At 40.8% G+C, this 25,157-nt stretch overlaps 1 protein-coding gene across 3 annotated transcripts in view; it reads left to right on the forward strand.

Annotated features, from left to right (window-relative positions):
- The window catches only part of KIF16B (kinesin family member 16B), a 285,893-nt gene that overhangs the window by 185,865 nt on the left and 74,871 nt on the right, over nt 1-25,157 (forward strand). For 2 of the 3 annotated variants that reach the window (XM_070419883.1, XM_070419884.1), the window contains 4 exons: nt 461-1,819; nt 5,095-5,247; nt 7,826-7,922; nt 8,728-8,778. In XM_070419883.1, the coding sequence (XP_070275984.1) occupies nt 461-1,819; nt 5,095-5,247; nt 7,826-7,922; nt 8,728-8,778 (1,660 nt within the window). Of the gene's footprint in view, nt 1-460; nt 1,820-5,094; nt 5,248-7,825; nt 7,923-8,727; nt 8,779-11,044; nt 11,332-25,157 lie in introns of those variants that run through there. The other variant, XM_070419885.1, reaches the window with a different exon arrangement.

Genomic DNA, 25,157 nt, shown 5'->3' on the forward strand with positions numbered 1-25,157 from the left:
TGACCCCAATGAATTGAAGAGAGCATAAGCGTTTTTGTTTAATGCCATCTCGTTAACTGAATTTGTTGCATTTTAACCATTGGGCTGAATAAAATTATTCACATTTAAATTTAAATTGGGCAGGCTTCTTTCTCTTTGAGCTCAGGGGGCTTTTAAAATTATATTATGCATAACACATTATGCTTATAGACTCTACAAAGACATGATATCAGAGGCTACGTTAAGAGATTAGGCAAATGATATGTTGGACAGTTAGAGAGTAAAAAAAAAAAAAAAAAAATCACGCAGCCTGCTATTGGAAATGAAAAGCAAAGCAGTTCTCCCTCATTTTTATTGTAGCGAAGGGCTTAGCTTTAGTATATCATATATTATTCATTTTCAGAGCATTTCAGTTCAGGGAGAGAGAGAAACATTTGAATACGGTGTTCAAATGATGACCAGTCAACATTGTGCATTTCAGGAAACTCATAGAGGAAATGGAGGAGAAGCAGAAATCCGACAAGGCGGCGCTGGAGCGCATGCAGCAGGAGGTGGAGAGCCAGCGCAAGGAAACAGAGATCGTCCAGCGCCAGATCCGCAAGCAGGAGGAGAGCCTCAAGCGCCGCAGCTTCCACATCGAGAGCCGGCTCAAGGACCTGCTTGCCGAGAAGGAGAGGTTTGAAGAGGAAAGGCTGCGGGAGCAGCAGGAAATGGAGCTGCAGAAGAAGCAGCAGGAAGAAGAGCGCTTCCTCCGGGTCAAAGAGGAACTCCAGCGGCTCCAGGAACTCAACCACAGCCAGAAGGCCGAGAAGACGCAGATATTTGAAGAACTGGACCGGCTCAAAAGGGAAAAGGAGGAGCAGTGTGCCAAGCTGGAACTGGAAAAAAAGAGGCTGGAGGAGCAAGAAAAGGAGCAGGTCACGCTCGTGGCCCATCTGGAGGAGCAGCTACGGGAGAAGCAGGAGATGATCCGGCTCCTGCGGCGCGGAGAGGTGCAGCGCATGGAGGAGGAGCGCAGAGACCTGGAGGGCATCCGGGCGTCCCTGCTGCGGGTGAAGGAAGCCCGCGCCGAGGGCGATGAGGACGGCGAGGAGCTGGAAAGGGCTCAGCTGCATTTCTTAGAGTTCAAGAGAAGGCAGCTGGTCAAGCTAGCCAACTTGGAGAAGGACCTGGTGCAGCAGAAGGACCTTCTGAAAAAAGAAGTTGAAGAAGAACAGGAAACCCTAGAACGGTTAAAATCGGAAAATGAGGAGGACTCTAGATTGTTGGGAAAAAATGATGATGGTGTCACCTATGTCCCCCAGGTGGCTCAAGATTTAGAGAAAATAAAGCCAGCAGAGTGTAGGCTGCAATATAAAGAGCGCCAGCTCCAGTACCTCCTGCAGAATCATCTGCCGACGCTGTTAGAGGAAAAGCAGAGAGCGTTTGAAATCCTCGATAGAGGCCCCCTGGGCTTAGACAACACTCTTTATCAAGTAGAAAAAGAAATGGAAGAAAAAGAAGAGCAGCTTGCCCAGTACCAAGCCAACGCGAGCCAGCTGCAGAAGCTCCAAGCCACCTTTGAATTCACGGCCAACGTTGCCCGGCAGGAAGAAAAAGTGAGGAAAAAGGAAAAGGAGATTCTGGAATCGCGGGAGAAGCAGCAGCAGGAGGCGCTGGAGCGGGCCGTGGCCAGGCTGGAGAGGAGGCACTCGGCCCTGCAGCGGCGCTCCACCCTGGGCCTGGAGATCGAAGAGCAGAGGCAGAAGCTGGCCACCCTGAGCAGCAGCAGCAGCGAGCAGTCAGGGCTGCAGGCCAGCCTGGAAGCCGAGCAGGAGGCCCTGGAGAAGGACCGGGAGAGGTGAGATGTGGAGAGGGAGAGCATGACATAGCCCTGGTGCCACACCATTGCGCGTTGTCTCCCCCTCACAGTGTGTCTAGCACTGTCTTTTTATAAAGTAATTCATGTAGCTTTGATATTCTCTAGTACGCAGGCAAATGCTTATTTGCCTGAGAAAAATACCTCTAAACATCCTTTGCTTCCTCCTTAGGATCCTTGTTCTAGAATCATTGGCCTAAAGTTGAAAACAACACACAAACCAAAAAAGGCCTTGTTCATTACCCCGCTGACCTATGGAATGTGTACTTTTTAATATGTGATAAATACAGAAGACTGAAAGCTTCTAGCCTTGATTCCTCCCTCCTTTTCCTTTCTTCCTTCTGGTCTGTCTCTCCTCTCCACACCCCGCCCCCCCCCCCCCCCCCCCATCATTGCTGGTTCGGGATCTGTCACCCATTCACCCTTATAAGGAGGGGTAGGTGAGATCGGAGGTCTGTACATTTTCTTAGCTCCAAACCTTTGGTTAGTTGAGATCTTAACTGAAGCCCAGGTTGGAGGGCGTGGAACACTGCCCCCCCCCCTCAGCATTCCTCCCATCCAGAGGCCTCCTGTAGGGGCTGCAACAGAAGCCCAGTCTGCGGCCCTGTAGGAGCCCAGCTTGGCATTGGCAGAGGCCTGGGATCCATGCTAATGGCAGGCAAGGCCTGCTCTGAGGTGTTGCTGGAACCTCCATCCATCATTTTGCCTGGAAAGGTCAGGACAACCTCCTTTCAAATGACCGGCTTCTACTGTGAATTCTATTTACAGTTACTCTGGTAATTCCTGCAGGCAAAACGGCAACAAATAACAATCAAAAACCATAATGCTATTACTTCAGAGAAATAGGTTGGAGGTTCAAGAATAGGACTGCAGGTGTATTATATAAACAAAATTGCCGGACAAAGCTGCAGCCCCAGGAAATTTAAAGTAGTGGAGAACACGCTCTCAATTTGTATCCTGCAGTGTGCAGTAGGAATGCAGCCTGAGCTTTTAGCTTGCTGTCCCTGGCTTTTGTCAACCGGCTTCATTCCCTGGCCATTTAGTATTAATACTCTATTACAGAGGAAGTGATAATGTCAGCATTGCTCTAGCAGCCACACAGAGGAGGCTTTCAGCTTCCTGTGTTTGGATGGAGTAGACTTGGCTACTCCTAATTCAGGCCAACAAATCTGAGCTCTTTGTTCTGGCTGTGATGCTCTTGAGCTTTTTTTAGTGTTTATCTTTCTGGGTTTCTCATGGCTAAGCCAGGGCCTGCCATGCAGCCTGACTTGACCACTCGTGAAATCCACAAGTGTGAAATATTAAATTCCTGTGGAACCAGATTGGACAATAGTGTCCTGAACTTGGCTTTGCCTGTTGGTTGTTTGCGAGCAAAATTTAACCCATTTTCTGTCTTTTTTTTTTTCCTACCCAGTAGTTATATAACCACTCGGGACAAGTGTCAGGTGGAAAATGGCAGAGCTGCAACTTGAATCTAGGTCTACTTACTTCCAGACTCTTAGCCTCTTGTCCTCTTGTCTGCTGACACAGAGCTGCTGCCAGGCAGGCGGCTCTTCCATGTACCCCAACCCCTCCTATAAATCCTGCTCAGCCTTCAGGGCCCCTTTAACCCCCCTGCTCCGTCTTTTCCACAGTCCTGGTCCTGCAGGCTTTGAACAACTCCACTGGGTGTCATCCTAATTATAAACATTGGCAGTTACCTACTTATATCCGGCTCATTTTCCTTACGATCTCGGAGATGCTCAATATTGTTCCCTGGTTGCTGGCCCACCCACCTGGCCCCTAACATCACTCTCTTATGCTCATTCCCTTGCCCTTTGAAAATGCTGTGTACTCTGCAAGGTGATGCTCAGTAAGTACTTGCTAATCAGTAGACAGATGAAAGGCTGAGTTAAGCAGGGCATTGCCTCCCATGGAACCCATGAGTGCTAACCCTGATGACCCCACAGTCTAATTTCAGCAGTTCACAAGGTGGCTTTCATGTTTAGGACAGAGCAGTCAAATTGCTGCTGGTGACATCGGAGAGCTGGCAGTGTTATGGTGTGCCAGCATCTGAAGCTAGAATCCATCATTTTTAGAGCTGAATGGATTTGGAGAGACTAGTTTACTCTCTCATTTGATACCTAAAGACATTGAGACCCAGATTTCATTAACTTGCCCCAGTTCACACCCCATGTGGGCCACAGCCCCTAGCTGGGTCTAGTGTTTTCTGGGACCAAGTGCACTGGCAGACTTGTTCCTCTCCAGTGGTTCTCAACCTTCCTAATGCCGCGACCCTTTAATACAGTTCCTCATGTTGTGGTGACCCCCAACCATAAAATTATTTTTGTTGCTACTTCATAACTGTAATTTTGCTACTGTTATGAGTCGTAATGTAAATATCTGATATGCTATATGTGTTTTCCAATGGTCGAGACCCACAGGTTGAGAACTGCTGCTAGCCCAAGCATGTCAAACTCGTGGCTGGCGGGCCGCATGCCTCGCTTATGGCCGGCTGCAAGTTTGACATGCTTGCAATGATGGCCCTGGATACACGTGTGCCTGGGTCAGTGGCAGAACAGCCTCACAGACACCTGACCTCATATTAGAGGCATCATGGCCAATAAATGTTTGATTCTACAGTTTACAGTTTATATGAGTTTCCTGAGATACTCAGCCTGCTTTCCTAGATCTCTCATCTTTTTGCCTTTTCCACACCCTCTGTCTAGGCAAAGTGGATTCCTGGTTTCCACAGCTTAGCTTCTGTGTTCATGTTGCTTTCTGTACCTGGACAACTCTCTGCCACTATCCCCAGAGATTCGAATTCCCACTGGTCTCTGAAGATTCAACTTAAACCTACCTTGGCCATGAAGGTTCTTCAAGATTGGTGGTTTTAAAAAACTCTTAAAAGTACAGATCTCTTTTCTCAAACAGAAATATTAAGTGGGATCTCGATATATAGTAAACAGCTGTTTTATTGAAGGCAGGGTAGGGGGCTCAGAATCCTGCACATCTACCTCTGAGCATTTGCTTGGAGCATAGTGGGAATCTTTGCCCTTGATGGTAAAATGCTCCAGTTTTTGAATGCCTAAAGTACTTGTTCTGAACCCCTTTTGTGGCCCATTATCACCATATACTTTATCTTTTAGGTATGTGGCATGTTTTCTATTAGATGGTAAAGCTGGATCCCCCATGGTTTCTAGAACAATGTCCCCATCAGTGATGATGCTCAGGAAACACTGTTAATGAATGAATTTATGTAACTTCCATCTCGGTAGGTTGGAACATGAAATCCAGCAGTTGAAGCAGAAGATCTATGAAGTCGATGGTGTTCAGAAAGGGCATTTTGGTACCTTGGAGGGAAAGGCTGCTTCTTCCAGCTTGTCATCCAACGCTGAAAAATCTCACCTGGTTCCTCTGATGGACGCCAGGTACTGGACATTAAACTGTCATCATTTCTGATGTGATTCAATGAGTCACTATCTCTCATATTGGCCAGTTTACATATGGAGGGCTCTATAGAAGGTGACAAGTAATTCATGACCCTAAGACAGTGATGGCGAACCTACGAACTCATATTTTTGGTTGATTTTTCTTTGTTAAATGGCATTTAAATATATAAAATAAATATCAAAAATATAAGTCTTTGTTTTACTATGGTTGCAAATATCAAAAAATTTCTATATATGACACGGTACCAGAGTTAAGTTAGGGTTTTTCAAAATGCTGACACGCCGAGCTCAAAAGGTTCGCCATCACTGCCCTAAGATGTGCTTTGTCTCCATCAACCACTCCCTGGGTTGAGTTATCATTTAAAGGGAACCAAAGACTTGAAAACTGGCCAGCTAAATCCAAGTAATGCTGGTGCAAGTAGTTTGTGTGAGAAGACAGAACTAAAAGGTCCTGAGAAACCAGCTCATCAAGAAGGTAGTGATGCAAGGCCAAGTTGAGAGGAACAAAGAAATAGCATTAATTGAATCGTACCAAGAAGAAGGACCTTATGCTGACAGTTAATTTATAGAAGTCATAATTACAAATAGATGAAGTCTGTTACCAACGCTGTACCAGTATATTCAGAATGATCATAAATAGCATACATATAAACCTGATGGCTACTATAATGAAATGACTTTCAACTTGGGTGGCATTGGCAATTGTTCTGTGGCTTAGACTCTCAGATAAATTGACTCAATCATTCTTTAGCTATAAAGAACTTGATTATTTTTCTCAACCCATCTATGCCATGGGGACATTTCAAACTGGACAGTCCTGATTAGGAGATAAGTATTTGGATATCAAAATGTACTCAGAATAGCGTGAACTTCTGTGGCCCTTTAAAGTTAGGGCTGCATATTCCACTGGGATAATTTAAAAATTAAAAGTCCATTGAGGCAATTCATTTGTAAGTGGCCTTGGCTCAGTTTCAGTTGCACATGATTTTATTTTCAATACTGAAAGGTAAATACTGCACTTTATTAGCCTAACTCCATTCTTTTGGCCTACCTTACCTATCACATTCATCGCTTTACCTAGCATTTCAGAAAATCATTTTGCCGTGGTCAGTTCTACAAAAAATATTTATGGGACTACTCATGTGCTTAGAAAGGTGAAATCAGATGTTTTTTTTTTTTTTTTTTTTTTTTTTTTTTTTTAAATATATTTTATTGATTTTTCACAGAGAGGAAGGGAGAGAGATAGAGAGAGTTAGAAACATCGATGAGAGAGAAACATCGATCAGCTGCCTCTTGCACATCCCCCACCGGGGATGTGCCCGCAACCCAGGTACATGCCCCTGACCGGAATCGAACCCGGGACCTCTCAGTCCGCAGGCCGACGCTCTATCCACTGGGCCAAACCGGTTTCGGCAAATCAGATGTTTTTTTAATGTGGTAAGATAAAACCATGCCAAACAGTTCATTTAAACTAATCCACCTAATCAGTGTCTGCAGACCTGGGGAGGGAGAGCCTAGAGCAGAGTTAAGACTTCCATCTGAGCAGTCTGAACCACTAGAAGGATTTTAGATGGAAGTAAAAATCTGTATTCTCCTTGGTTTTTCTGGGTTAATGGTTGTACTTCATACAATTTCACCTGCATTCTATGAGGTATGAACTATTCAGCTGACAAATGCCTCAAAAGTCAACTGTTTCTGTTTCCTCTGTCTTGGTTCTGAGACAGGCATTTTGGAAGGTAGAGACCTTTAAAATGTGGTCTCTCCTGGCCAGGTGTACATAACCCAGTTGGAGACAAAAGATAGATCAGGAACAATGCAAGACATTGTTTCATCGGAATAGTATATGTTCACTTCTTTTTTTTTTTTTTTTAACTTTTAATCCTCTTTAATGTCTTTGTGATGTGAGTGATAACTATCACTGTTTTCTGTGAGTAAGCCAGGGCTCAGTGCTTGAAGTGTTGGGTCTCAGAGTCAGTGACTCATGGTTGGAGGCTGAGAGCCTTCAGAAACAGGTGTCTGTGATTCTCCCCTACCTTGTAGCAAGGGTTCTGAAGGAAATCCAGGGGAGAGTTGGATGGGATCACTCAGTCATCCTTCCAGTCTCAAGCTTCTGTTACTCAGTCAGTTCTCTCTCATTTGGAGAGAACACAGATAGTGAACACATGGCTCTCGATTTCTTAGAAAGTAGAAAAATGTTTTAAGTCCAGAGTTGTTATGTTTGGCATTTAAAATGAGAAAGTTTGCCCTGTCAGCATGGCTCAGTGGTTGAGCATTATATTAGAGATATAATATGGAAATGCTATGAGTTGCAGGCTCTGTCCCCAGCAGGTAGGGGGAGAGAAGGAGGAGGGCAATGCAGGAGACAGCCAATCAATGATTCTCTTCATATTGATGTTTCTATCTCTCCCTCTACCTTCCTCTCTGAAATCAATAAAATATATATATAAAAAAAATAAAACGGGAAAGTTCCCTGTTGTGAAGGGCATAGTAAACAACAGTATCTCCAATGCTCTGTGTGGTTAGAAGTGTTCAAGTACCCCTGTCTCTCTGTTCCCAGGGTCAGTGCTTACATTGAAGAGGAAGTCCAAAGGCGTCTTCAGGATTTGCGTCGTGTGATTTGTAATGACAGCAGTGTATCTGCAGACATGACGAAGGTGAGATGAGGGAACCATACTAACGCAGTCATGCGTTTTAAGACAAACTTCCAATAAATTATTGATGATAGTGGTGGGATCTTTTGTTACTGTTTCTCAGTGAGAAAATTGAGATGCAAATGTTCTAGAAAAATTAAATATTGGGTTGGAGCCTAATAGTTTACAAATAGTGTGAGTTCAAAAGTAAGTTTATTTATTGTAAAGTTTTGAATTTCTGGAGGAAATTCTTAAGTGAATATAAAGTTTCCTAAAATGTTTTATTTACTTTGTTTGATTTATAATAAGTCTACATGTAACATTTTCCTATTTTCTCCAAAAATACTAACCAATTTCACCTGAAACTAATACAAAATAATATTGAATGTAAACTGTAATTGAAAAAAAAAATTAAATAAAAATAAATACAACCAATTTCTGTAAGTATTTAATTTGCTTGATAAATATTTCAGGTAGAAAAAAATTACCTTTGAGAAAATACATATTTGCAACTTGATTTTTATCAAAATAAAAGCATTGCATTTCTATCTTGCAACTTTAAGAATTGTCCTAAGGAAAACCTTGCTTTTAATATTAATCTTAGACATTTAAGATTCAGAATAAATGGTTCAGTTCTCTTACAGGCAGATGGATCGATAGAGTCATGTTTACTGTGGAATATAAATTCTATAGAAAAATTGTCATTGTTGAATGGCAACTATGTTTCTTTAGAATTTTGCTCCCATAAATATTTCTAATCAAATTATTTTTTTTCTCCTCTATGAACACACTATAATTTAATTTAAAGGACTTTTTCTTTTCTTTTCAGAATAACGAGAAACTTCACAATGGTACCATTCAACGTAAGCTAAAATATGAGGTAGGTAATGATTTTTCAGATTGATAGGGTCGCCTTAAATTATGGCATGCTCATGTGATTAAATTTTCTTAATGTTTAGTTGCATAGTTAGAACTTTGAAGTTCCAGTGAGATTAATGGCTAATAGGGAAGGCAGGCTATTCTTCCCTAAAATTAAATGGGCTCCTGCAGATTCAAAACTGCTTTGACTTTGTTTGAGTGGCATGTAGCGGTGGTGGAGGCGCTTTGCCTAGTTTTTCATTGGCAACAGTATCCTTTCTCTTGGTTTGCATTTGAAAGGCGGATTTATATAACCAGAATTATATATGGTGTTTAGAAATGAAACTGAGTACTTTTCAATATTTTAAAGTCCTGCTTACTTTATAGACTGAGTTGGCAGTAGTACAAAGGAAATAACTCTTTGTTGATGAGCTTATTTCACTATTGGATTGTCAAACTCAGGTTTATTGGGCATACAATTTCTAAGGCCTTACTTGTATTTTTCTCCACTGAGGGTCTTGTCCTTCCCATACATTCCTAACACACACACACACACACACACACACACACAGAGAGAGAGAGAGAGAGAGAGAGAGAGAGAGAGAGAGAGAGAGAAAACAACTGGTAGGTGATACAAATCTTACAGATGGTGTTTCTAAATTACTGAACGGAGTGAGAGGTGGAAGCATGAGTGTTCCACAGTAGGCTTAACTGATTTTGGCCACTGCCATGTTCTCCTTCCAATCATCCAGTAATGGCATTATCTTCCTCTGGACATTCATCTCTTTAGCCGATAACCTGGCGAAGAGCAGGCTGTTGCCTTTCGTTTCTTTGTATCCATAGTGGCTGGCCTTTGACAAGGCTGGTTTGTAAATATGGCAATAGCAATCTAACCAGGTAGATAAAATTAAGGAATCTTTTCAAATGAACCAAGAGGCAAGAGAAGTAGGATTCAGGTTCGAATACCTGTCAATTTCTTTTGGCCTTGCTGTCGTATTTTCATTACGTATGCCCTGATTACTTTTACATTTTGAACATATGGTGATGGACTCATTTGTACAACTAAATTTGACCTTTTGAAAACTGACCCAAATGACTTAGGATTTATTTTAGAGTGAATGAAATATTAGACCAGGAAATGGATACTGTAGATCAATTCCATACAAGGTACTTCTATAAAATTACTCAGCAATTTATTAGAGAAATAATGTGGAAATTGATGTTCTATATGTGAATCCAATCATATATTTTCAAATCATGCCTCAATCAATATGAATGGCTTAGGCTTTTGATTTAACCTCTGAATCAATCCACACAATGAAACCAATGACTGCAAGAATCTTCATGTGCAAAAGAATCACAAAGGCTGCTACCACATCCCCATTTCAACTGTTTTTGACATCTTGAACAGAAAGGGTGTCTTGCTCCGCTGCTGCCCAAAGATGTCACTGACCCTTCCACCAGAGAGGAGAGGAGGGAGGTGGATCAGAACAGCCATCAGAGTGATCCCATGACTTGGAGCATCTCAGACTCTACAATTTTCTCTTCAGCATCAGGAGAGAGAGTCCACCACCCAAGGGATCAGCCCTCAGCACCTGAGGTGCTGCAGAACAGTGATTGCAAATATAGTTGTCCTGAGCACATGCGTGGTTGTCAAACAAAAGGTTTCAGTCTATCTAAAATCTCTCTTCTTGATGACAACAACACCAGCAATGCAGAACATTTTCAGGTTAAATCAGAAAATTTCAGTGAGCTGATGACTCATAAAGATGAACACAGCTTGGAAATTGAATCCAGCTGGACTCTGCTGCAACATGCATGCCGAGAAGTGTCTATAAATAGTGGGAACAAACAGACCAGGCAAAGCAAGTTACTCTATTGTGTATTCTCTGGAAGTGTTTCTAGTGAGGAGAGTGTATCTGCCGGCGTTTTTCAGAGTTCACCAGCCTCAAAGTTGTGTAGTGAGCAGCACACTGAGGATGAGTTAGCTTCTAAAAAAGTTAGCCCTCCAGAGTCATCGATAAATATCAGGACAGAAGGGAATGGTGGATTAGGATATTTTTACCACAGGTTCTCCAACCTTTATAAAGGTACGAGCAGTCACCTGCTACAGGCTGGCACAAAGGTTATCAACCAAGCCAGGCACATGGGGAGCCTGTGGGACCCCAGTGGACTCACCTCCCAAGTAACAACATTCATCGGAAGACTGCCCTTGGTGAAGCACTTACCCCGGCACCTACCCTTGACGTCACACTGGGTATCATCAGAATCTCATTCTCTTCCTGCAGAAGATCAGGTTGGCAGCCCCAGTGAGGAGGCAGGAGCCATCAGGCCAGCAGAGAGTGTGGGGCCTTACAGAGTGCCAGGCCTCACAGCCGCAGAGGTACCAGGTTCCTCTCCAAGCTCAGTTGTCCGCCTGGAATCTGAAGAAGCTGGAAGGATCTCTGCATTTAAGCAGACCCTTGTGCAATTCCCAGATCCAATGCTGAAACTTCAAGAGTGCCCTTTAAAAGACTTTCTCCAGCATGTGGCTTGTGGATTCCTACCAGGACTTCTGGTCGACATGCATGAGGTCAGAGGCATTTACTGGCTTGCTGTTGCTAACTGCACAGAACCTGACCCCCAGCCGGCGTGTTTGCTCTTGCTTCCTTCAACTTTATATGCTTTAGTCCTGTCAGACACCCATCTGGGCTCCATGGGCATTTTTCATACTCTGTCTCTCTCAGGACTACGGGAGATTCAAATCGGCTTTGGTGGGCAGAGCATTCGATTCCTGGGCTCTGCAGAGAGTCTCCTGCTCACTGTATTTAGTTACAACAAAAACCTCTGTCAACAAATATGCCGTGACCTTCTGTGTGTCCTGATGCCCGAGTCTGATGCCACTGCCTGCTCAAGTCACCCTTTGCTCCAGCAAGATCTGGTCCAGCTTTCTCTTGATTGGAAAGCAGAAATCCCCGATTTAGTTTTGTCAAACGGAGTTTGGTTGTCATCCAAATTCCAGAATACCATGGTTGACATGATTTACTTTCTCCATGGAAATATGGAAGTCAACATCCCGTCTCTGGCAGAGGTTCAGCTACTGCTCTACACAACAGTCAGAGTTGAAGATGATTCTGGCCACGACCAGTGTCAGTCCCTGGTCCTTCTGAACACCCACATCGCCCTTGTGAGGGAAGATCGAGTTTTCTATCCACACGTTCACTCTCTAAACACACCTCCTCCACGAACACAATTTGATGTCACCAGATTTCGTGCTTTAAGTGAATTCAGGTGCATCGTTGTTCCAGAGAAGAGACCATTACCAGCAGTCCAACTTGTCTTCTTTCATAAACTGAAACTTCCATCAGATTCAAGAAAGAGTCTGTCTGAGCACCCAGGATGCTCCCAAGACACCCAAAATGTCCCGCTGCTCACCAGCCCATTTTGTCTTCAGGGCAGTCGGCATGCGGCCCCTGAGGTCTGGGATCTGACCCTCAACTCTCAGGATGAGGCTCTGTGGCTGATCTCACATTTGACAAGGCTCTAGGGAGGAGGACTTGTGAAAATACTCTGCATATTCTTTGAAATCTATAAAGAACACAATTAAAGCAGTCAGGGACTATGAAGGTCGCAGTAGCTAGCTGATTTAAAACTGGAAAAATGCAGACCTCTAAAATGAAAGATGCAAACATACTAAATATCTGCAATAAAATAAAAATAGGTCTTAGCATACCAATAAAATATCCTTATCACCTCCGTGCTTCATTTTCTTGAACCTGTAAATGTGGGTCTGCCTCATTATTTTTGAGGTGATTAAAGCATTTCAGATTGTGTTTGGCTTAATGTCCAGTTATAGTATGGTGGTGTGGAGTGGGTCTTCGGTTGCTGGATTCTGTCAGACTAATTTGCGCTGCCTGAAAAAGTGCCCAATTTGCGAGAGGCTTTCATAGACATCCTCTGTTTTAGCTGTGATTAGGACAGCTCTGTAACAGAGCACATTGGTCATACATCAAGCTTTCCAAAGGACCCAGAGATTTCAAATGCCCTCCCCTCACTGTAATAGGTAGAATGAAGATGCTACATGTGCCCTGCAGTATCTTCACTCAGTTATTTCCTTTTTCTCCTTTCAGTTTTTGTGACTATTCCTTTCCAACCTTCGTGGTTTCAGCTCCTTACCTGTTGGTTTATCTTTGATTACCTCCCCCTTATGCAACATGCCCCCATGTACCAATCCTTTCTCTGAGCCCTTGTATTTCTGTCCTAGAATGGCTCTCATCTCTATGTCTTTTCCTAACAGCTTCTTTATGCCATCTTATCAGATATAGAGTCACCTCAGAAGGCATTCAACACTTCTCCCTGGCTGTCCTCCCTCTTGCGTCTCATCTAACCCATCATTCATGACCTCTGACCAAGTGTTGTGCTGACCTGAGCCAGTTGGTTTGCTGGCCTCCCTTCTGACCTGAATTCATGCCCAAGTCGGCCTTAGATAGGTCTCTCTCCTCACGAAGTTGTCAGTTGTCCTCCTCCGCTGTAGAGGCTTAAAACTAGCCTCTTCAGAATTCTCCTCTCCTCAGTTTGACCCTTTTTATCCACCTCCATTCAACATTTCAATAAGGAATCAGGTTGCATGTTTTGTGTCTATTTTTTATGCCATCTGACCCTGGGTTACTCTGCCAGTGTGCTTCTGTTTCTCAGGTATGTGTGTTCTACTAAATTACTGAGTCTTAGAAAGGAGGTTGATGTCTTAATTGCTCCATCCACTCTGATTCCCCTTCCAGCAAGGATCATGTCACGCTGATGTAGCTACTCATCGAATGATGTATGTAGTTGAGCAAGTCAGCTATTCTGTTAAGTCATTCATTTCACCCCTGGCATGGTGGGTTATTTTCTGTTCTGGTCAGACCTTTGGATAATGGTCAATGATAATATTGTAGCATACTCACTCTTCATTTCTCTTCCTAATTGAACATGGGGACAGTGTCAAAGCTTCACCCATCCAGAAACTTACCATCTCCCTTTGGTGAAGAAATGTAGAGCCTCCCTCTTTCCAGCATCAGAGCTAACAGCAAGCTACTTGTCTACAATTTTCTTATTAATTTTCCTCTATCCAGGTATGGGGGAAGTGAACAGGAAAAGGCAAGAAACTGGAGAGTGTATGAGGATCCACACACTGGTGGCTACAGCCCTGTTTGCGGTGGCCAAGTGGAGGCTTTTTGAGACAATAGAATTCAATTGTTTTTAGGTAAAGCCTGTTTTTGTCATGCCCACAACTCCCCACCACCACACACAAGACACTTGTACACACCCTATTGCCATATACATGAAAACTTTTGAATCTATGATGAGAAGCACATCATGAAAATTAGTTTGTCACATTCTTGACTGGTAGATCTTCTACCATGGAAAAGTATCAAAAATAAACCATGACAGAGGAGTCTAACATGACGGCAGTCAGTACCAGAGTGAGGGTTAGAGTGTGAGTGGGTGAGCATGTGTGAGGGAGAGTATGTGTGCTTGTGAGTGTGGTGGGCATCTGTCTGGTGGTGGGGGAACATGGGGCAGTCAGTTTGTGTGCTCTTGGCTGGGGAGCCATTGGCTTGCTGCTGTGTGCTGCTCAGCCGGGTACTTCTCCTGCTTGAGATTGGATAATGAGCCATTTTGGATAATGAGCCTGAAGATCCTCCCTGAGGACCCTGAATATCCTCCTTGGGAAGAAGTTGGGGGAGTGACCCATATCCAATACACTTACATCACTGTCCAGTGCACCCAGCCCCGCCACTGCAACGAGGCACTCCCTGCTCTGCCACCACTACATGGAATCCCCAGACACTGGGACCCACCACTGGGGAATCATGAGGAAAGGATCTAAATGAAATGGTGGCAAGGAGTTTTTCAGATATAGAGTTCAAAGAAATGTTTACTAGTATAAGTAAACATTATCAAACAACTTACTGATAATTATAAGCATCTTAATGAGAACTACAAAGAACTTAGTGGGAACTATATCAGCATGAAGCTATGGGGTGATGAGGGTGTTGGGGGAGGAGGCGGAGTATGGGAGCAGGCTGGAAGAGGTTAATGGGGGGAAAAGGAGGACCTATGTAATACTTTCAATAATAAAGATTAAAAGGAAAAAAAATGGTTTAAAAGTTTAGAAACCATGACTAAGAACCAATCAGAATTGAAAAATGGCAGCTAAATTAAAGAATACCCAGGAAGGAATCAACAGTAGAGGAGAAAAATCTGAGGACTGAATCAACAAATTAGAACACAAGATAGAAAAGAAACATCCAGTCAGAGCAGCAATTAGGAAAAAGAAGTATAAAGCATGAGGATGGTTTAAGGGAGCTTTAGGACAACATGAAATGTAAGAACATCCACATTATAGGATAACCAGAAGAAGAAGAAGCTAAGCAAGTAATAGAGAACTGTTTGAAGAAATAATAACAGAGAGAATCGAAGATGGCGGCATAGGTAAACACCAGCTATGCCGCCGTAAACAACCACTTCAAAAATACAACTAAAAGATGGAACGGACATCAACCAGAACCACAGGAAGGCTGGCTGAGGAGAGACTCTTCAACTAGAAGGAAAAACAACAGCATTACGAGGCCCAGAGGAGGCGCAGTGTGGAAAATTTAAAGGTACGGTGGTGCGGCGGTGCACGCGCAAAGCGGGCTGGTGGCTGAGGGCGTGGTTGTCGTTTTCAATCAGGAGTGAGTCTCAGACTCTGGGCTACAGATCCGGGCGAGTCTCTAGGGACCCAGACTCAAACGGGAGAAGCGGGACTGTCTGGCTACGGTCCCTCCGAGGTTTGCAGCGGTTGCGGGGACAGAGAGGCAGAGTCCCTGGGGACGGACTGAGAGCAGCCATAGCTGCTCCCTCCCCCTGCCCTGTTGAGCCCGCCCTGCCCAAGCCCTGCGCAGAGCCATTGGCCAATCGCCTCAGGCAAAGGCTGGATTAGCGCCTCCCCAGAGGACTGAAGTTTTCCACACAGCTGATTCCTACAGCCAGTCGGCCTGGTGGTCAAATCCCTCTAGTCTTAACTACAACAATTAAGGCTTGGCTAGAACAAGACTGCGCACAAAGACCACAAGGGGGTGCACCAAGAAAGCATAAAAGATGCGGAGACAAAAAAACATGACAGAAATGGAGGATATGGAGCTAAAAATCGCAATTTTGAGGGCTTGCTATAAACTTGAGCAGAGCCTCACGAAAACTAATGAGACCCTCGATGCTACGATAAAGAAATTAGAAAGTAAGCATACACGGACTGAAATAAAGAATATTATACCCAATAGCAGACCAGAGGAGCACAAGAATCAAACCAAAGATTTGACAAAAAACACCCAACTGGAAAAGGAAAATGAAAAAAGAATCCGAAAGTGTGAAGATAGTGTAAGGAGCCTCTGGGACAGTTTCAAGCGGACTAATATCAGAATTATAGGAGTGCCAGAAGATGAGAGACAGCAAGATATTGAAAACCTATTTCAAGAAATAATGGCAGAAAACTTCCCCCACCTGGTGAAAGAAATGGACTTACAGGTCCAAGAAGCGCAGAGAACCCCAAACAAAAGGAATCCAAAGAGGACCACACCAAGACACATCATCATTAAAATGCCAAGAGCAAAAGACAGAGAATCTTAAAAGCAGCAAGAGAAAGAGACTCAATTACCTACAAGGGAATACCCATACGACTGTCAGCTGATTTCTCAACAGAAACTTTGCAGGCCAGAAGGGAATGGCAAGAAATATTCAAAGTGCTGAATACCAAGAACCTACAACCAAGATTACTTTATCCAGCAAAGCTATCATTCAGAATTGAAGGTCAGATAAAGAGCTTCACAGACAAGGAAAAGCTAAAGGAGTTCATCACCACTAAACCAGTATTATATGAAATGCTGAAAGGTATCCTTTAAGAAGAGGAAGAAGAAAAAGGTAAAGATACAAATTGTGAACAACAAACATGCATCTATCAACAAGTGAATCTAAGAATCAAGTGAATAAATAATCTGATGTACAGAATGAACTGGTGATTATAATGAATCAGGGACATAGAAAGGGAATGGACTGACTATTCTTGGGGGGGAAAGGGGAATGGGAGATTCGGGAAGAGACTGGACAAAAATCGTGCACCTATGGATGAGGACAGTGGGTGGGGAGTGAGAGCGGAGGGTGGGGCGGGAACTGGAAGGAGGGGAGTTATGGGGGGGGGGGGAGAGGAACAAATGTAATCTGAACAATAAAAATTTAGTTAAAAAAAAAAAAAGAAATAATAACAGAAAACTCTCCTAACCTGGTGAAAGAAAAAGTCACACAAGTTCAGGAAACACAGGGAGTCCCAATCAAGATGAACCCCAAAGACCTGTATCTAGACACATCATAATTAAAATGGTAAATGTTAAAGACAAAGAAAGAATCTTAAAGGCAACCAGAGAGAGGCAGAAAGTTACCTACAAGGGAGCTCCCATTAGACTATCAGCTGATTTTTTAGTAAAAACACTTCAAGCCAGAAGGCAGTGGCATGAAGTATGCAAAGTAATGAAAAGAAAACAAATGAATCCAAGACTACTCTATCCAGCAAGGCTACCTTTTAAAATTGCAGATGAAATAAAGAGCTTCCCATACCAAAAGAAAAAAAAATGCTAACGGAGTACATTACCACCAAACAGGCATTGCAAAAAACTACTAAAGGGACTAGGTTAAGAGAAGAAAATAAGAGAGAGAGATGAACAAAGGTATAAAGAAAAAAATGGTAACAAGTAAGTACCTATCAATAATAACCTTAAATGTAAATGGACTTAATGCTCCAAATATATGTGTGTGTGTGTGTATATATATATATTCTACCAGAGAGTCACCTTAGAACAAAAGATACACACAGACTAAAAATGAAGGGAATGGAAAAAAATATTCCATGCAAATGGAAATGATAAAATGGTAATACTCAATTGGTATTGCTCAGTGGTTGAGCATTAATCTATCAACCGGGATGTCATGGTTCAATTCCTTGTCAGGGTAAAGCCTGTGTTGTGGGTACAATACCCAGTAGGGGATGTGTATGAGGCAGCCAGTCAATTATTCTCATCATTGATGTTCCTATCACTCCCTTCCTCTCTCTGATGTCAATAATAACATATTTTAAAAATAATAAAGAAAAAACTGAAGTAGCAATATGAATATCTGACAAAATAGACTTAAAAATAAAAGCCAAAACAAGATACAAAATAAGCCTTAACAAATTCAGGAAAAGTTAAATCATGTCAAGCATCCTCTTAGATCGCAATGGCTTGAAACTAGAAATCAACTACAATTAAAAAACAAACAAATTTTCCCTAGTTGGCATTGCTCAGTGGTTAGAGCATCAGCCTGTGCACCAAAGGATTTTATGGTCAATTCCCAAGCACATACCTGGATTGTAGGTCCGATGCTCACGGTCAGGGTGTGTGCAGGAGGCAACCAATCAATGTGTCTCTCTCCCATGGATGTTTCTTTTTACCCTCTCTCTCTCTCCCCCTCCCCCCTTCCTTCCACTCTCTAACATCAGTGGGAAAAATATCCTCACTCCTCAGGTGAGGATTAAAAAATAATAATAAAGAATAAAAAAGCCTCAAAAACATAAACAAATGGAGGCTAAATAGCATGTTATTAAACAACAAATTGGATTACCAATGAGATCAATGAAGAAATAAAAAACTTCTTGAAAACAAATGAAAATGATCTCACGACAACTCAAAATATATGGAACACAGTGAAATCAATCCTGAAAGGAAAGTTCATAGCATTACAGGCCTACCTCAAGAAACATGAAAAAACTCAAATAAAATAGCTAACTGTACAACTAAAAGAATTAGAAAGAGAACAACAAGAAATTCCCAGAATTAGTAGAAGGAAGGAAATGATAAAGGTGAGAACAGAAATAAATGACATAGAGACTAGAAAAACAACAAGATAAATGAAACCAAGAGCTGGTTCTTTAAAAAGATAAACAAGATTGATGAACCCCTAGCCAGACTCATCAAAAAACAAAGAGCACCCAAATAAATCAGAAATGAAAGAAGTGAAGTAACAACTGATACGACAGAAATTCAAAGGATTGTAACAAAATACTATGAACAACGATATGCCAACAAGCTGGAGAAAATAGACAAATTCCTAGAAAAATATAATCTTCCAAAAGTCAATCAGGAAGAATCAGATAAACTTAATAGGTTGATAACAACTAATGAAATTGAAATTGTAATAATAAAATAAAAAAAACTCCCAGCAAACAGAAGTCCTGGACCAGATGGCTTCACATGGGAGTTTTACCAAACGTTCAAAGAAGAACTAACACCTTTCCTCCTCAGTCTATTCCAAAAAATCCAAGAGGAAGGAAGACTTCCAAGCTCTTTTTATGAAGCCAGCATTATACTAATTCCAAAACCAGATAAATACACTACAAAGAGGCCAATATCCTGATGAATATAGGTGCTAAAACCCTCAACAAAATATTAGCAATTTGGATTCAGCAATACATTTAAAAGATTATAAAGTGGGACTTATTCCGGGGATGCAAGGCTGGTACAATATTCACAAATCGATAACTGTGATACATCACATAAACAAAATGAAGAACAAAAATCACATGATCATATCAATAGACATAGAAAAAACATTCTACAAAAATCTAACACCCTTTTTGTATATAAAAACTCAGAATTGTGGGAATAGAGGTATTATACCTCAACATAATAAAGACCATATATGACACACCTTCAGCCAACATCATACTCAATGAGCAAAAACTAAAAACCTTTCCCTTAAGAAGAGGAATTAGACAGGAATGTCTGCTTTCATCACTCTTATTCAACATAGTACTGGAAGTCTTAGCTACAGCAATCAGACAGGAAGATAAAATCAAAGGCATCCAAATTGGAAAAAGAGAAAGTGAAACTGTCATTATTTGCAGATGACATGATATTGTACTTAGAAAACCCTAAATACTCCACCAAAAAACTAGATTTAATAAATGAATTCAGCACAGTAGCAGGATACAAAATTAACACCCAGAAATCAATATACCAGTGATGATCTCTCAGAAAGAGAAACTTAAAAAAAATCCCATTTACCATTGCAACAGGAAAAATAAGATACCTTGGAATAAGCTTAACCAAGGAGATAAAAGACGTGTATTCCAAAGACTACAGTATACTGAAAAAGGAAATAGAGGGTGATACAAAGGAAGAATATACCATGTTCATGGATCGGAAGAATTAACATCATTAAAGTGTCCCTACTACCCAAAGCAATCTGTAGATTCAATGCAATCCCTATTAAAATACCAATGGAATATTTCACAGACTAGAACAAACACTCCAAAAATTTATATGGGACAAAAAAAGACCCCGAATAGCTGCAGCAATATTAAGAAAGAAGAATACAGTTGGGAGGATTACAATACCAGATATCAAGTTATACTACAAAGCCACTGTAGTCAAAATAGCGTAATACTGGCACAAGAACAGGCATACAGGTCAATGGAACAGAACAGAAACCCTAGAAATTGACCCACATCATTATGGGCAATTAATATTTGACAAAGGAGGAAAGAACATACAGTGGAGTAAAAGACAGATTTATTCAATAAATGGTGTTGGAAAAATAGGACAGGTACATTCAAAAAAATGAAAGGAGTTCACCAACTTACGTAATGCACAAGAATTAACTCAAATTAGATAAAAGACTGAAATTAAGTCATGAAACCATAAAAAAATCCTAGAGGAAAACATAGACAGCAAAATCTCAGACAACTCACATAAAAGAATTTTCAGATACATCTTCTAAGGCAAGAAAAACAAACGAAAAAATAAACAAATTAGACTACATCCAACTAAAAAGCTCTGCACAGCAAAAGAAACTGCCATCAAAATGTAAAGGGAGAACATATTTGCCATTGACACATCTGATAAGTGGTTAACTTCCAAAATATATAAAGAACTCATACAAAAGTAAGCTTAACAAAAGTAAGACAAATAACCCAATTAAAAAATGTGCAAAGGACCTAAATAGGCACTTCTCCAAAGAGACCATACAGATGGCCAATAGACATATGAAAAAATGCTCAACATTACTAATCATCTGAGAGGTGCAAATTAAAACTACAATGAGGTATTATCTCACACCTCACAGAATGGCTACCATCAACAAACAGGTGTTAGCAAGGATGTGGAGAAAAGGGAACCCTAGTACACTCCTGGTGGGAATACAGATTGTGTAGCCACTAAGGAAAACAGTATGGAATTTTCTCAAAAAATAAAAATGGAACTATCGTTTGACCCAGTGATCCACTTTTAGGAATATATCCTAGGAAGCCTGAAACACCAGTCAGAATATGTGCACTCCTCTGTTCTTAGCAGTGTTATTTATTATAGCTAAGATCTGGAAACAGCCCAAATGCCCATCAGTAGATCAGTCGATAAAAATGCCATGGTACATTTACACAATGGAATAACATGCAGCATTAAAAAAAAAATGATTTCTTACCCTTTGTGACACCATGGATGGACCTGGAGAGTATTATGCTGAGTAAAATAAACATCAGCTAAAAACAAATATTACATGATCTCACTTGTAGGTAGAATCTAAAGAAGACAATAAAGTGACCAATAAAAAAGATCCAAAGACATGGAAGCATGGGACAAAATGATATATCTAAGAGGGGAGTTGGGGTGGTGGGAGATTGGAAGAGATTAAATAAAGAAGGGGAGATGCTGGGAAGAGGGGAGTATTAGGAGGGGAGAAATTGGGGCTCGTCTGCAATTCTGTCAACAATAACAAAATTTAGAAAACATGATGGTCTTCTAATATCTTAATAATATATCTCCTAATTTATTTTCATATTTTTTACTTTTTTCAGCTAATATATTTTGCACTGCCTTTAGAAAAAAAATGTCCATTGAGTATTTTCTCTTCATGATCACAAAAAGCAGAAAGAGTAGAATTTAAGATTCCAGCACAGGGATGCTATGGTTGGAACGGAAATAATACGTAGGTAGTACAAAATTTTAACAAGGAGTGATGAATATTAAACAGGCTTCATAAGTTAAAAAACATAATTATATTGTGTAATAAATTATGTTTTTTAAATATTATCCATACATGGAGCATGCAGCAAATACAAGCATTGCATAAAAATCATCTTATTCATTATAACTTCCCAGTCTGCTTTATGATCTAAGTAGGTCACAATGAGGATTGCATTTGGAGCTTACCACATAAAAGAAGTAACCTCTGGCATTCAAATTTCACATGTCACTTCTCTCACCTAAGCACACTTTTTACTTTGAGTTCAAATATGATTTTCGATATGAAAATTTGATGTACTGTCCATGGAGTAAGTGGTAAGGTGGTCATACTTCCTGTAGAAGCCAGGGGAGTAGTATCTGTGCCGTTAGCTACTGTTGCTTCCATCCTAGCAGCCCCTTTTGGCTCCACTGGTTCATTTCTCAGGAGTTCCGAGTCCATGGCACTACTAGTGGAGCAGGTATGAGAGTCTCCGCATCCAGCTTAATGTGACATCTCAATTGTAATGAGTTCCTGCATCAGGAAAGAAAAAAGGTTCATACATACTTTATGTGGCATTTTTCATTGTTATAATATAGGCATAAACATTTACATTGTGGCTTATTAATGCATCCTACATAAAACCCCTTTGAAACAAGTGATTTCATCTGAATTTGATTAAAATCCATTTTGCTCACAACTCCCTGTGTTGCAAGCTTGTGGTGAATGGATGAATTTATTTAGGCTTTGTTGAAAAACATTTCAAACAGTTTGTCTCCCTTTCATTACTTAAAACAATGTATGTGCATCCTTTGAAGAGAATACTTATGCCTTCCAGCATAATTATGGTAATTTTTATTTACATTCTTTTTCCTACATGATGTAATGTTTTGAATGATAGATTACAGCACTTTTATTAATGCTTCTTTGATGGTCAAGCAGTCTCACTGACAGACCAATTTTTAACCTTTTAATTTTAATGTATTTATAGAGCCTCCATATGCATCTTGCACATTCTTCATCATTCTTTAAAATATATTTCAGCTATTGCCAAATAACAATTAGCCCCCAAAATTGTAGTAACATACAAAAAAGCCCTTTTATTTCTCACAGTTGGTTTACAAATAGGTTGAGGTGGCTCTTTTGTAAGCTACAAGTCATCTGTAGTCAGCTAAAGTTGGTCTACTCCACGCTCTCATTGCCGGGTCTATGTTGAAGGGGCAGTGGCCATCATGATGATGACAGAAGCAGAAGAGGGCAACCATGCCTCATGTCTTCTAATGTCACATTGGCTAACACAAGTCATGTGACTTGAGTCCAAAGTCAAGGAGAAGGCAATACACTCCATCCACCAAGTAGCCATGACGTGACTAAGGCTATATATATACTACTACCACAAGAGAGAGAAGCATTAGGACCAATAATTCAATCGACCACATACATATTACGTCAAGGTTCCCAAGGCTATTGAAGATAAAGTTCAGATAAAACTTTGGGACTTTTTCCTAACGGAAAATAGTCAGTCATAGTGAGAACATATTCTACAGGACATTTCAAGTTACTTAGTTCAACTTGCTTTCCAATTCAGTCTTTACTTGACATGGCCATGGTTGAGCTAATCACTGTCTACCTCTGAAGCAGTTTATTCTTTGGGAACTGCTCTCATTGTTGGACCATTCATTCCATAATCCTCCTTATTGTGATCTCCATCTTCAGAATCTGTCTGTCCATGGCACTCATCTATAGCAGAGCATAACAAGCCTATTCCACAATCTTTATTATATCACAGCCCATCAAAGAACACAGTTATCTTACCTCCTAAAATTCTTTACCTCCAACGCCCTTCAGTCCCTCTCCTGTTTCTTGCACAACAGTTTCCAAACCACCACCATCCAGTCTCTTGTTGCTTGCACCCTGGTAATTTTGTAAAGCCTTTATAAGAAATGGAACTGAAAAATCCAATGGATGGGAAGGAAAGTGATTCATTGTAAACCATTCCTCTTGCCTTTTTAAGAAAGACATCTGGTTAAAATATTTTGTTGCTGAAGATGCAGTGGATTATAAAGATAGTAATCCCAAGCATCCTTTGTATTGTGGTTTACAATGTACAGTTCCATCTCATGTATTGTTCCTGGGAACCCATGGTGATTCTCCTGGGATGGAGGAATTGTCATCATCGATCTTCATTTCATGTTTAGGAATTTAACTCAGGAAGGATCACTTGATTGAGAAAGAGAACTCAGACCCAGACCTTTTCCAAAATATATACATTCTTTCCGCAATGCCAGAGTCAACCTTCTAGTCATGGTTATTCTTGACATTGGGTAAATTTTAAAATTGATTTTTTTAAAATAAAAGTGACTGTAGTAGGGATGAGTATTTGGAAGAATTGTTAAGTTGATTCTTTCTGACTTGAAAGTTTTTTTTCTTGGAATTTCTAGACATTAAAGATTATTCTTTTTATGAGTTTGGGGGGCTTTTGTTTGTTTTTCCAAGAATTGCCTTACAAGTTTCTTTATATTTCCATTCTTTCCTTGCATGGATCTGTCTTTTTCTTTTTTCTTCTTCTCTTTGCATTTTTAAATCATATGGAAGAAAAATATGGATACAGTTATAGTGTGACTATAGTATAGATAATCTTGTTGAGTCAGTGTTGTTTCTAAACTAGAAGGTTAAAGAGTACAGTATGCTCTTCAGAAACCTGATTAAGAGAATCCCCACTCCCCACTTTCATTTCTTCTGGACCTTAAACTTCTTCAGCACAGTTTGAATCAAAACAAGGTATCAGCAAAAACCAGTGAATGAAAATGAGTGGTTCTTTTCATGGTTAATGAAAGACATTGTAAAACTTGACTTTCCCTCCTAGGGGTTCTAAACTACCTATAATCATGTTTGGTAATGGAACCACTTAGCAATTGTCACCATGTTCTCAGTCATTCCAGACCCATTATTTATATTTTAAATCATCCATTTAATGATGAGTTCTCTGGGAACAATGGCCATCAAAGGTACTAACTATTCTTTGGTGATCTAGAGAAAGATGGCAACATTTTTAATAATTTCAAATGGAAACATTCATCAGATAGCCAGTATTTCTAAGTCCTGAAACAGTGTTGATCATCTCAGGTCTATATGGATGGACTAATCTATTCTGGTAAGTATCGTGGATTAGAAATGTTAGCCAAACCTTTTGTATTTACCCAAAGGCCACTAGGATAGATAAGATATTCCACAAGTGTCTGTCTAATATGGTATCATTTTCTGAGTAACTTATCCTTAAAGATGTATATCAGAATTAAAGAAATACTCCTTATTTGAAAACTCTTACTTCTATTTCTGGATGTGAGTATTCTAAATTCACTTTACAATAAAATAAGG

The sequence above is a fragment of the Myotis yumanensis genome, unplaced genomic scaffold (genome assembly GCF_028538775.1).
Source record: "Myotis yumanensis isolate MYYU_CA2020_CCGP unplaced genomic scaffold, mMyoYum1.0.hap1 SCAF_7, whole genome shotgun sequence".
NCBI lineage: Eukaryota > Metazoa > Chordata > Mammalia > Chiroptera > Vespertilionidae > Myotis > Myotis yumanensis.